General features: G+C 56.2%; 1 protein-coding gene across 2 annotated transcripts; it reads right to left on the reverse strand.

Moving 5' to 3' along the window:
* Positions 1-883: 883 nt before the first annotated feature.
* On the reverse strand, positions 884-10,120 carry STXBP2 (syntaxin binding protein 2). Of its 2 annotated transcripts, none has more exons than XM_006902660.1 (19): positions 10,042-10,120; positions 8,749-8,798; positions 8,484-8,565; positions 7,908-7,984; positions 7,287-7,356; positions 7,100-7,203; positions 6,699-6,847; positions 6,419-6,503; positions 6,198-6,328; positions 6,013-6,120; positions 5,631-5,688; positions 5,453-5,518; positions 5,271-5,351; positions 4,631-4,769; positions 4,136-4,245; positions 2,572-2,667; positions 1,644-1,729; positions 1,372-1,529; positions 884-1,016 (listed from the first exon to the last, which is right to left on the reverse strand). In XM_006902660.1, the coding sequence occupies exons 1-19, from the start codon at positions 10,076-10,078 to the stop codon at positions 931-933; spliced, it is 1,773 nt and encodes a 590-aa protein (XP_006902722.1). In that variant the 5' UTR covers positions 10,079-10,120; the 3' UTR covers positions 884-930. The 2 variants fall into 2 exon arrangements, with proteins under 2 accessions (XP_006902722.1, XP_006902721.1); XM_006902659.1 differs by having other exon boundaries at positions 7,287-7,365.
* Positions 10,121-12,101: the final 1,981 nt, after the last annotated feature.

The raw sequence follows: 12,101 nt of genomic DNA on the forward strand, positions 1-12,101 counted from the left end.
TCTCTCTTGCCTTTTCCTCTGCTGGGTCCTCACTTCACCTCCTAGACTGACTTCTCTTTAATTTTCATTAAGTCAAACTTCACCTCTTCCAGGAAGCCTTCCCTGACCACTCCCATACCCCCTTCTGAGGGGGTTAGCATCTGCCTAGATACAGTTTTATGCCCAAAGAAAGATGGGTCCTTTCCGTTTTCCTTATGCGGTGAGATTCACACCTCATTTTATCCCTATAAAAGTCCTGTAGTTATGAGTCCCAAAGCTGGAGGAATTCTAACTTGATCGAATGAGGAAGAGCTTCCAGGTCTCACATGGCTTCACACGTGCTGGCTCAGATTCTCAGGAGCTGCAGACAACTCCCTGCCTCCCGTGGCTGCTGGCCCTGCTGGAACAGTTCCTGAGGATGGTGGTGGTGGTGGTGGTGGTGGTGGTGGTAACGGGGAGGAGCAGGAGACAGCGCACAGACTATGTGTTAACAGCAACACTAATAGTTCCTTTGAAAATAATTGCGGTCACAGTGAAGTCATGGCACCTGTCACATGTTCAAAGTCATCAGCTTTGCCTGGGTTTTCTAAGAGCCTCTGCAAAGCAGGTGCCATCACTGATGCCATTCTCCCCATGCGGCTGTCAATGGGACAGCCAAGACCTCCCAAATGACAAACCTTGGAAACCATATTGATCTGAGGCCCCAGTTCTCAGCCTCCACCAGATGCTCTTGAGGGCCACGTGGGACTTGATCCTGTAGATACGTGACAGGGAAGGGTGCTGGCAGGCAATGGGGTGGGGTGGGGCCTGAGGCACAGACCTGGGAACAGGACCCAAGGGAGCTGGCCCAGCACAGTTCCCAGGGCCTCCCTCTCTCCCTCAAAGAAGGCAAAGTGGCCGAGGGCTGACAGTGGGAGGGAGTTTATTTATCTGAGAAGGGCGGGCAGCACGTCAGGGCAGGGGCATGTCCTCCAGCTTCTGGTCCAATGTCTTGAGGTCATCCAGGAAGCGGGTGGGGGTGAGGATGTGTGAGGAGCCTGGGCCAGAGGGAAGGTTGGGGAGGTGAGGTCACTACCTTGTCCCGACACCTGCCAGGTTCAACCCCAGACTACGGCTCGATCCTAAGGATGGGAGTTCTCAATTCCAGCAACCCAGGAGTCCAGCCCCTAGGGACACTTCCCTGGGGGACAAGTCCTAGCATTAAGGGACCCTAGCTCTCAGCCCTTTGAGGGTCCAGAAGTCAGCCCTACCTTTTTAAAGAATTTAGGAGTCCAGACTAGCCTCTCAGGTATCCAGGAATGGGGAGACCATCACCTCTCCTCTAGGTGCCCCAGGTTCCAGCCCGGCCCAGGACCCACCTCAGAGCTTACCCCACCTCAGGCCCCTGCTCACCTATGAGCACTTCCCATTTGCCTTCAGTGGCCCTGGTCACCTCGTAGGCGGCCCTCATCTCCGACATGGCTACGCCGCCCACAATGTACACAATAAGTCGGGGTCCCGCCCGCGCCTCCAAGCCTGCCTTGTTCTTGTGCCAGTGGCCGAAGCGGGCGCTGTGTGGAGGTGCAGCAGGGGTAAGGCCAAGATTCAAAGGCCTGAGTGCCATTGGGGACATGGTCAGCCCTGGCAGGTGGACTCCCCAGCCCCGAGTGTCCCCAGGCCCTCACCTGACAGCGGCCTGAGAGCTGGACACAGGGGCAGGGTCAGACACAAAGGGCCACAGCTTCCGATCTAGCCGGTCCTCTACGACATCCTGGGGTGGCCCGAGAGGAAGGTCAGGAGAGAAGCTCCAGATAGGGGAGGGTGGGGGGGAGGAGGCAGAGAGCAGAGTCTAGCCCCCAGGGTGAGGCCAGGGCCATGGGAAGTTCCACCTGCTCAAGCCCTGCCCCCTGGGGAGATCTCAGCCCTTTACACAGGTGTCTTCAAGTCCATTCCGACTCATAGTCACGCTAAGTGAACAGGCTACAGCTGTGCTCTGGAGGGTTTTAAACCTGTGCCTTTCTGAAAGCAGATCACCAGGCCTTTCTTCTGAGGCACACCGGGGTGGATCGGAACCTCTGACCTTTTGACTAGTAGTCATAAGTGATCGTTCCACCCAGGGTCTCCCCCAGCCCCTGAAGAGCCCAGCAATTACCCCTGTCCTGCTCGAATTCCTTAGGGACTCAGAAGTCATTCCTCCCAGCCCTGTGAGGTCCCAAGAGCCTGGCCCTCCAGCTCCATGGGGATCCAGGAGTTGAGGTTTGGGTCCATAAGGCCTCAGGAATTATCTTGCTCCAGCTCCTTGGGGACACTCAGGGACGAGGGCGCTTATGCCTCCAAGATCTCAGGGAATAAAGGGGCCCTGGGTGGCTGGACACCTAGTGGGAGGTGCCAGGGCTCCAGGAGGATGGTGGCAGGGAAGGTGGGGTTCAAAGGCAGGTGTGAGGGGGTGGGAGCCTCTGGAGCAAAGAGGAGGTAGGGAGTGGTGGTGACCAGAGAATTTCCCATTAAGCCCACCGTTGAACATGAGAAGAGAGGAGGGAGGCAGAGCCAGGACCAGGACAAGGCCAAGGCCAGGGCAGGACCTGGGTGGGAGTCACCTCCCCTCAGCAATACCTCCATCACATCCTTGATGACCGGCGTCCAACGGGACAGCTGGTAGGTGGGCTCCAGACGTTCCCGGCGCACCAGTCGGCTGGAAGCACTCAAGCCCTAGGGGAGGCGGGGGGCGGGGAAGCAAGGGGGTGAAGGATGTGGGTCACAGATGGAGTGGGGGGGGGCCTCACCTGTTTGTGGAAGTGGGTGCAAACAGATGGAGGAATGGGGGACACAGAGGGAAAGAGACGGAGAGAGAAATATAAAAGCAGTGAGAGAAAAAGCACAGAGCTCTGGTGGGACAGCGGTTACAGCGCTCGGCTGCGAACCAAAAGCCTGGAACCCACCAGCCGCTCTAAGAGAAAAAACATGGCAGTCCGCGGCTGCAAAGGCCGCTTGGAGGCCATGCAGGGCCGTTCTCCTGTGTCCTGTGGGCTCCCTATCAATCAGAGTCAAGTGAGCAGCAAGGAGTTTTGAGAAAAAGACAGAGAAAGAGATGAGGTAAAGAGTAAAAGGGAGAAATACACAGGGACAGAGAGAGATGGAGACAGAAAGAGATAAGGGACAGAGAGAGAGACCCATCAGGGAGAGAGGGATAGAGATGGGGACAGAGAGAGAGACAGGTCAGAAAGAGAGGGATAGAGATGGAGATGGGGGGACAGAGAGAGAGACAGGGACAGAGAGAGATGGGGACGGAGAGAGATAAGGGACACAGAGAGACACAGGTCAGAGAGAGGGGATAGAGATGGAGACAGAGAGATAAGAGGGACAGAGAAAAAGATATGGGAGAGAGATGGTGGACACACAGAGATGGGAGACAGAGGGATTAAGAGTCACAAAAAGAGATGGAGACAGAGAAATACGGGGACAGAGAGAGAAAGGAGACAGAAAGACAGGAACAGAAAGAAATGGGGACACAGATGGGGACAAAGAAAGAGGAGACAGAAATGGGGAGAAAGAGATGGAGTTAGAGAGAGGGAACAGAGAGTGAGACGGGACAGAGATGAGGGGCAAGGAGACACAGGACAAAAAGACATGGCAAAGAGAGAGATGGTGGACAGAGAGAGATGGGAAAAGAGAGACGGTGGACAGTGTGAGATTAGGGACGAAAAGAGACATGGAAAAGGGAGAGAGATGAGACAAAGATGAGGAAGCAAGAGAGTTGGGGAATGATGGATAGGGGACAGAGAGAGAGATGGTGGAAAGAAGAGGGGACAAGGGGGCCGGCAGGAAGCTAAGGGGGCAGACAGGGCACACAGAGAGAGACTGAGGGGAGACAGGGACAGGAGAGAGGTGCAGATGAGCAGTGAACACGGAGCCAAGGGAGGCGGTCAGTGAGCACAGAAAGACTGTGTTTGACAGGGTTGTGTGGGGTGTCCCCTGATACTTCTTGGAGTCTATGTCTGACTGTGTGCTCTACTCCTAGTGCTGGTGACCCCACCTTCCCTCTCAGACTCTAGCTGCCTGCCTCACACTGCACACTCAGGCCCAGGGCTGGGACCAGATCACCCCCACCCAGATTGAAGGTTCCAGGACCCAGGCTGTGACCCAGTGGCTGCCTCTCCTTCCCCTGCACCCCACGTACCCCAGGATTGGTGACAGTGCCCCCCAGCTGCTCCAGGTTCCGGATGAGGCTGCAGTGTGCCTGCACGTTGGCGTGCTGGATCAGCTTGGCCAGGTTTTCCTCGCTCACACCTGGGGGTGAGACTTTAGTAAGGCTATCTCCTGGGGCTCAGTGAGATTGGCGGGGATAAGGTGGGGTCTCAGTTAGAGGGTTTGGTGTGGGGAAAGTTCTCAGGTGCGTGGAAGCCTCCAGTTTGTGCAAGGAGGATCCTGGGACTCAGGGGGACCTTTGGAATGGGCTGGGTGGTCTAGTTTGGAGGAGTCACAGATTTGGGGGACCTCCATGTCAACTGGATTTCTCATGTCCGCAAATCCCCAGTTGAATAGAAGGGGGTCCCAAGGCCCAGAGGTGTGTCTGGGGTTGGCATTTCTGGAAAGTAGGGGTGTCTCAAGGACAGAACTGTGGGGCTAAGAAGAAGCCTGGTGCCTGGAGTGCCCTCCATTCACCATGCCCTACCATTCCGCAGTAAGATGTACAACAGCAGGACCCGGATCTTGTCGTAGGCTGGCACTGAAGTGTCCAGCAGCACGGGGACAATCAGCTTCATGGCGTCCTTGATCTTCTCACCCTCTGCGTCCGAGCCCATGGCCAAGTCCTGAGGGACGAGAGCCAGCTGTCCTTAGGGCCATACCAGTGGGATGGGGTAGGGTGGGGTGGGATCCCTGGATCACCTATTGGCCTGGCCCCTCCCCGTCCCGCCCCTCTACAAGCTTATCCCTATTTCCTTCCCCCCCTGCAGACCTGGCCCCTCCAAAGCCCCTCTTCCCCGGCCCCGCCTCCTCCCATAAGCTCCGCCCCTCTCACAGTGCAGCTGGGTCGAGTCCCACCTTTCCACAGGCCCGGCCCCCTCAAGCCCACCCTTCTCCTGGCCCCTCCCACTGCAAGTGGTCACTCCCTGGCCACGCCCCCCGCAGGTCCCGCCCTTCGGTGCCACGCCCCTTCCCAGCTGTTCCTCCCGGGCCCCGCCCCAGGACACAAGCCCACCGGCTTCAGGCGGCAGCTTCTCCACACAACCCTCAAAAGCCACGCCCCCAAGAGGTTCCGCCCCCTCTTGCTCCACCCTTCGCAGTGCCACGCCCCCGTGACACGCCCCCACCTGCTCGACGCTGCACAGCTTCTCCACACAACCCTTGAAGCGCTTCATACAGTCATCAGCTAAATGCAGGTGTGTGGAATACTGTGGGGTAAGAGGAGGATGCGGAGGTAACAGAGGCTGTGCCAAGGGCAACAGGGGCTCGGGGCCACGGCCACCTGCCCGCCCCTCTCTCCCACCCTCACTTTGTTCAGTTCCTTCTGGTACTGGGGCATCTTTTTCAGGATGTGGGACAGGTCCTTGATGTTGGCCTGGGTGGGTGGGGAGGAAGGAAAGGGCATGGGGTAATGTAAAGCCAGGGCTCACCACCCAGGATCCCACCTGGGTGCTCCGCCCCTCCTGCCTGCCCCAGCCCACCCCTACCTTGTCCGTGGTGAGCCTCTTGCTCTCACAGAATGTTTTCAGAAGCTCTGTGACCTTCCTAGCGGGGAGGATGGGAAAGAGGTGAGGTCGCATGGTGAGGCTGTGGAGTGGGGGAGATGGTACCACCATGGTACAGCTGAGGAGGTGGGGCCAGGCACAGCAAAAGGCGGAGCCCAGAAGCAGAAGTGGGAGGGGGTGTGTGGCCTGATTAGGGGTGAGACACCAGAGAGGAAGTTTCCTAGGAGAGTGGAGACTCCAGTGTGGCCAGGGGTCACCAGACCAAGTCTCCTGCAATCCCTGGAGAGGGAGGGAGGCCCGGTGCAGATACAGGCGGGACCTTGTGCAGAGGGGCCCGTGCCACCCAGCACCAGTGGGGACGCACTTGGACACGTCCGCAATATGCATGTGACGCAGCTCCACCCACAGGTCATCGTCCTCGTCCAGCAGCACGACCTTCTCCCGTGCTTCGCTCAACCCTGTGGTCTCATACCTAGAAGGGAGGAGGCTCAGGGACCCGTAGGAAGGGCATAGTGGCGACCGCAGGGGTCCGTGTTCCCCGCTTCTCACTTGTACGTGTCCTGCTCGATGTCCAGCAGGTCGTAGGCCATGGCCTGGAATGTGAGCTCATGCAGCAGAGGAGACACGGGGTCAGCAGCCCGGTCCATGATCAGTAGCTGTGAGCGGGTCTTCTCAGGGCCCTGGAGGTGAGGGTGAGGATCTTGGCTTTGACCCTGGCTAGACTGGCCTTGCACCTAACCCCCTCCCCGCCCCATGCAGCAACCCCTCACCTCGCCCAGGCTGGGTGTATCAGCTTTGAATGCATTGAGCTTGGCCAAGACTGCATGGGCCAGCTGGGCTGTGTCCTCTGGACCTCTGGAGGGGAGGAGGGTGATCAGACCCAGGGCCATGATGGTGCAGGGTGGGAAGTGCTGGGCACAGATGAGGGGTCAAGGGTGGGTATCAGAGGTGAAGTCAAACAGCCATGCCAGACACCAGGTGAGGACTAGATGAGGAGTCTGGCTGCAGAACGGGGTGAAAGTCAGGGGGGTATTGGGGTGGGGTCCCCACTTGCGGTAGCGGATGGCCGGGTACTCCTGCAGTGTAGCACACAGAGTGGCGATCTGCTGGGCCAGCGCCTCCAGCTGCCGCGCCCGCTCCCCTGCCCGAAATGGGCAGTACAGGTTGTAGGTGCTGTAGGGAGCATCCAGGGAGAACACCTGGGAGGGCAGAGCCCCCTGTGAGCACGCCTGCTTCTCCCTAGCTGTCCCTGGTCCCTGGTCCCTGCGCTGCCTTCCAGAGCATCTATCTCAGCTCCTGACCCACTGTGTCCTGTGGCTCCACCTGAGAGAACTCCAACCATCCCTTCCCTTTTCCCATGCTCAAATCCTCATCCTGGCCTCTGGGTCTGTCTCTGAAGGTTCCCTCAGATAAACTGCAGGCATTTGGTCTCAATCCCATTTTGGCCATACCTGGGCCTCATAGGGGAGGAAGGCAAGGTGGATCTCTTTCAGTGTCTTCACCGCCTTTGCCAGCCGAGAACGGCCCAGCTCGCTGAACAGGGGCTCGGGGCAGGCTAAGGTGGGCAAAGAAGCATGAGGTGGGAGACCCCTGTACCCCGTTGCCCTGGATCCTGTGCCCCAAGGCCTCCTCACTTACTGTCAGTGAAGAAGACATGGGCTGCTTTGTAGGTGAAGGTTGGGGTGCCGCGGAAGTCTGCGATCAGAGCCTGCACAGACTAGGGGATGCAATCACTTTCTAAGCCTGACCCGGCATCCTTAGATCTACCCCTACCCTGCCCCTAGCTGCCGCCCACCCATCCTCCACACCCACACACAGGGACAAAGGCATGCACACCAACACACATTACTCATATGTGCATACAACTCAAACTGGTACAGAGAGACATACACGTCCACATGCCTGCAGAAACATGAACACCCAGGTATATATATATGGATATGCACGTACACACACATACACATACCTGTGTGTAGCCACATGCAAACAAATGCAGGTACATGGGCATGGTGCATGCATACGTGCAGACACGCATACACACGTATGTATAAACCCACACGCACGCGCATATACATAGCATTGTACACATATATGTACACCCACACAAGTGCCTACCTACATACACATACGGTTATCTGAACATGCATGCATACCCATGCAGGTACCTGTACACCCAAAGACACATGCACAACCACACATGAACGTGCACGCACACAGTGACGTTTGCACACCCAGAGACCCTGGTGCCCCTGCAGGCACCTTTTCCGTGGGGCTGAGCAGGTAGATGGCCTCCAGACTGGGGATGGGCTCTCGTCGCTTGTTGATGTCTTCAACAACTTGAAGGATTAGAAGGGGGAAACACAGTGGAGGGTATCAGGGTGGAGGGCATACGGGGGCTGGAGACTCCAGGAGTTGGACACTCAAGGGGGACGAGGCACCTAAGGAGCCTAAGCAGGACGTGGACACCCACCCGGGGGGAACAAACGGCTAAGTGTTGTGGGCGTGCGGCCTGACCCTAAGGGTTTCCTATACATGGCTGTGTACCCTGGGAGTCACACACGTGCAGGGCCCACCCTGGAAGGTTTATATGAGGTTGACACATAAGCACTGTATGTTTTGGGAGGCTGACCCCACATGGGTCCAGCTGAGGACCCTGCCAGGTAGCCTCACCCTCAGCTGCATGTTGGGGGACCATGCTTGAGAGGCTCGCAGACTCAATGCTATACATCCAGGGAGCTACATACTTGGCAGTTGGGGACCATTTAGGGAGGCCATACATTTAGGAAGCCCACACTCTAGGGCCTGGAGGGTGTGTGAAGCGGGGCGTCCACTCACTGGTGATGCCCTCAGCCAGGATGTCTGACATCTTGCAGCAGGATGACAAGATGCGCATGCTTGGATGGTCCATAATGAGCACCTGGAGATGGACAGAGGACAAACATGGGGCAGAGAAGCTTCAGCTGCACCCACCCTCACCCTCCGGTGAACTGGGGTGTGGACATGGCTGATAGCTTCAACGACAGGATGGGTGGAAAGACCCTTCCAGGAGGTGGGGGGTGGGGGTTGACCAGGCTCCCCAAGCTTTCTGCCTCACTCATACCTTCCATTCTCCATCCTTTTTGACACTGCGAATGACTCCGCTCAGAATTTCTGCAGAGAAGAGGGAAGAGGGGCTCAGGATGCTGGCCCTCCCCTCCTGCCACACCCCAACCCTTTTCCACTTTCCCACTCTCCCTCTGCCTATCCCTGGCAGTAGATGCTTGTGGACCCCAATTGACAGACAAGGCAATTGAAGCTCAAAAAGAACATATATCTCCCAGCTACCCTCAGTGTACATAGCAGTGTCCCAGTGATAAGTATCAATTAGTTAAAGAGGCTCTTATGGAACCAGTAAGCAGAAAACCAGGGCTCCTGTTTGAGTCTGGCTGAGGTGTCTCTAAGCTCTGCCTCTTGCAGCTTTCAACACCCTTTCCCGTCCTGGATTCCTGTTCTGAGGCTTGCATGGCTGTAGTCATCCCATCACCCAAACCCTAGACTCAGTTTCCTCATCTGTTAAAATACATCAGGGGTTTTCTGCTCTCCCCTTTAGTCTCGGTCTAGGGGTGGGGAACACCTCTCTAGTTGTAGTGCTGTTGGTTTGAGCTGCGTTCTGTCCCACCCAGCGGAAGGGCGAGAAAAGGGACAGGGTGTCCCCTGTAGGCCACCCAGCGTCTTGTCCACTGTTATCAGAACCACCAGACCGGAAGGAGCAGCTCAGGCCGGAACTACCCGTGGTGGAGGAGGGGAAGTGGGGGACCTCCACCTCTTCCCCCAGAACTTGAGCTTGGGGCACCTGGACTCCTGGATCTTCATGCTGCAAGGAGCTCCCAAGGGCCGCAGACTTCCCTAGCTAACTCTCCCTCCACTCTCTCCCCCTCTAGGCCTGGACACACCCCCTGGAGTCCCTGAACGCTCACACCACTTGATTGCTGACCAGCGCACTAAGTCACATTCATGTCACACCTCGGGGCTTCAAGAATCCAGCATCCCCCACACACACACACACACACACACACACACGCCGTGAACTTGGCCAGACTTACAGTCTGGATGTCCAGCTGGGCACATACGGGGCCCAAGTGTTCGGGGCCCCAGCGTCTGCTGCTGAGATCGAGGGTTCTCATGCAGCAACCCTCAAACCAGCCCTCTGGGTACCCTGAGGTCAGTTTCCAATCCTACTCCCTTCCGGCCCAGGGAAGGCTGGTGGCCAGCTGGGATCGAGCCTCGCCCGCCCCCTCGAGGATCCAAGACCCTCAGATGTACAGCCCTCAACTCTCCACCGCCGGGGACCCAGGAGCCCAGCTCCACACGGGACCCGGGGGACCCAGGCGCCCGGCACCGGGCGGACACTCACTTTCCCCCACCACCGCCTTCAGCCCCGAGGGCGCCATCTTCCCCAGGGGCGCCGCCGCCGCTTCCGGGTCTGTCCCAAGGTGGGGGCGGGGCCACACGCGTCATCCACGTGAGCCACGCCCCGGACACGCCCCCCGCGCACCTGGCCCCGCCCCGCCGCTGAGAGCTCGGCGCTGGCGGGGAGGTGTGTGCGCCGACGTGCACGCGGACACTGAGCGGGCACGTCCCCGACGGCAGCGCTCAGTCCTCGTGACACTGGACGGGCACAACCTTCTCCTGCCCGGGCTCCTGGCAGGGCGACAGAGCCTTCGTCTCTCTGGGCCAGGTGTCAGCCTGTTGGAGTCGCTCTGTGCTGAGGCCATGGCCCCACGCTCTGGGCCCGGAGCCACGACCCACTTCTGTATGTCTGTGGTTAGAGACTCGGGGAGCATGTGACCCACTCTGCAAGTGGCCTGGATGGTCCCTGAGTGGCCGAACTCTGGGGAGCATGTGACCAATTCTGAGAGAGGCCTGGATAGTCCCTGAGTGGCCCCAACACTTGAGTTCTGCCGTTTACTTAGGATAATCACACAACACACTTAATTGGGAGAAGGACTGAGATGGCTCAAGAAGCAGGTATTCAAATAAAACAAGGAGACACTGCAATCTTTTCTCCATATCTATTCAAACTTCGTTCTGAATAAATAATTTAAAAATTGTTGTTGTTTTGTTGTTATGTGCCGTGGTGGAGTTGCTTGCGACTCATAGCGACCCTAACCCTAAACCCTGCTCTATCTTGTGCCAATCGCACTGCCTCTGACACACCCATCACTGAGTCAATCCACCTCATTGAAGGTCTTCCCCTGCTGAGCTGTCCCTCCACCCTCCCAAGCATTATGTCTCTCTCCAAGGACCTGTCTCTCCTTACAACATGTCCAAAGTATGTCAGATGAAGCCTCAGAATCCTTGCCTCCAAGGAGCCGCCCGGTTTAACCCTCTCCAGGATGAATCTGTTTGTTTTCTTAGCAGTCCATGGTACTCTCAATACTATTCTCCAGCACCACAGCTCAAAGGCATCAATTCTCCTTCTATTCTCCCTAGTCATTGTCCAACTAAAAAATGTGGCAACAGGATTGGAGGAAGTCTCATCAACAACTTGCTTTATGCAAATGACACATACAACTTTGCCTGCAGAAAATGAAGACTTGAGACACTTACTGATGAAGCTTCACCTCACTCTAAAGAAAGTAAAATTACAAAGATCAGTTAAAAACACCATGACAACGAGGGAAATAACTGAAGTTCATCGTGCTTGGATCCATGATCAACACTCATGAAAGTAGCAGTCAAGAAATCCAGTAATACCTTTGTTGTTGTTATGTACTGTCTAGTCACTTGCAACTCATAGCAACCCTATGTGCAACAGTCCTGAAACCTGCTCTATCCTGTGCCAACATTACTGTCTCTGACATACCTACCCTCATTACCCCAGTCACTGTATCAATCCATCTTATCAGTGGTCTCACTCTCTTTCTCCTACCCTCCACCCTTACAAGCATGACGTCCCTCTCCAAGATTGATCCCACCTTGCAACATGTCCAAAGTATGTCAGACAAAGTTTCAGAATCCTTGCCTTCAAGGAGCAGCCTAGCTTACCCTCTCAAGAATGAACTTGTTTGTTCATGGTATAGTCAATACTCTTCTCCAGCACCACAGCTCAAAGGCATCAACTCTCCTTCCATAATCCCTAGTCATTGTCCAGCTCTCTTATGCATAGCAAATAACTGCAAAGACCATGGCTGTGAAAACTAGGCCAGGTACTGACTGTGAAACAACCAACCACTTACTCATATTCAAGTTCAAGCTAAAGCTGAGGAAAATTAAATCAAGCCCACGGGAAACAAAATTTTACCTTGAGTCTATCCCGTATGAATTTCAAAACCGTCTCAGGAACAGATTTGAGGCCTTGGACATTAATGAGCGAAGACCCAATGAGCTATGGGAGGATATCAAGAATATCATCCAGGAAGAATGCAAAACGTCATTACAAAGACAAAAGAGGAAGAAAAGACCAAGATGGAT

The sequence above is a fragment of the Elephantulus edwardii genome, unplaced genomic scaffold (genome assembly GCF_000299155.1).
Source record: "Elephantulus edwardii isolate Elephantulus edwardi_28Jun2011 unplaced genomic scaffold, EleEdw1.0 scaffold00438, whole genome shotgun sequence".
Lineage (NCBI taxonomy): Eukaryota > Metazoa > Chordata > Mammalia > Macroscelidea > Macroscelididae > Elephantulus > Elephantulus edwardii.

Excerpts from the sequence above, each read along its gene's own strand:
- STXBP2 (XM_006902659.1), bottom strand. The coding sequence starts at position 10,078 with ATGGCGCCCTCGGGGCTGAAGGCGGTGGTGGGGGAAA. Across the intron at positions 6,504-6,698 it reads CCGGCCATCCGCTACCGCAA|AGGTCCAGAGGACACAGCCC; the intron begins GTGGGGACCCCA and ends CCTCCCCTCCAG. Across the intron at positions 5,352-5,452 it reads ACCAGAAGGAACTGAACAAA|TATTCCACACACCTGCATTT; the intron begins GTGAGGGTGGGA and ends CTTACCCCACAG.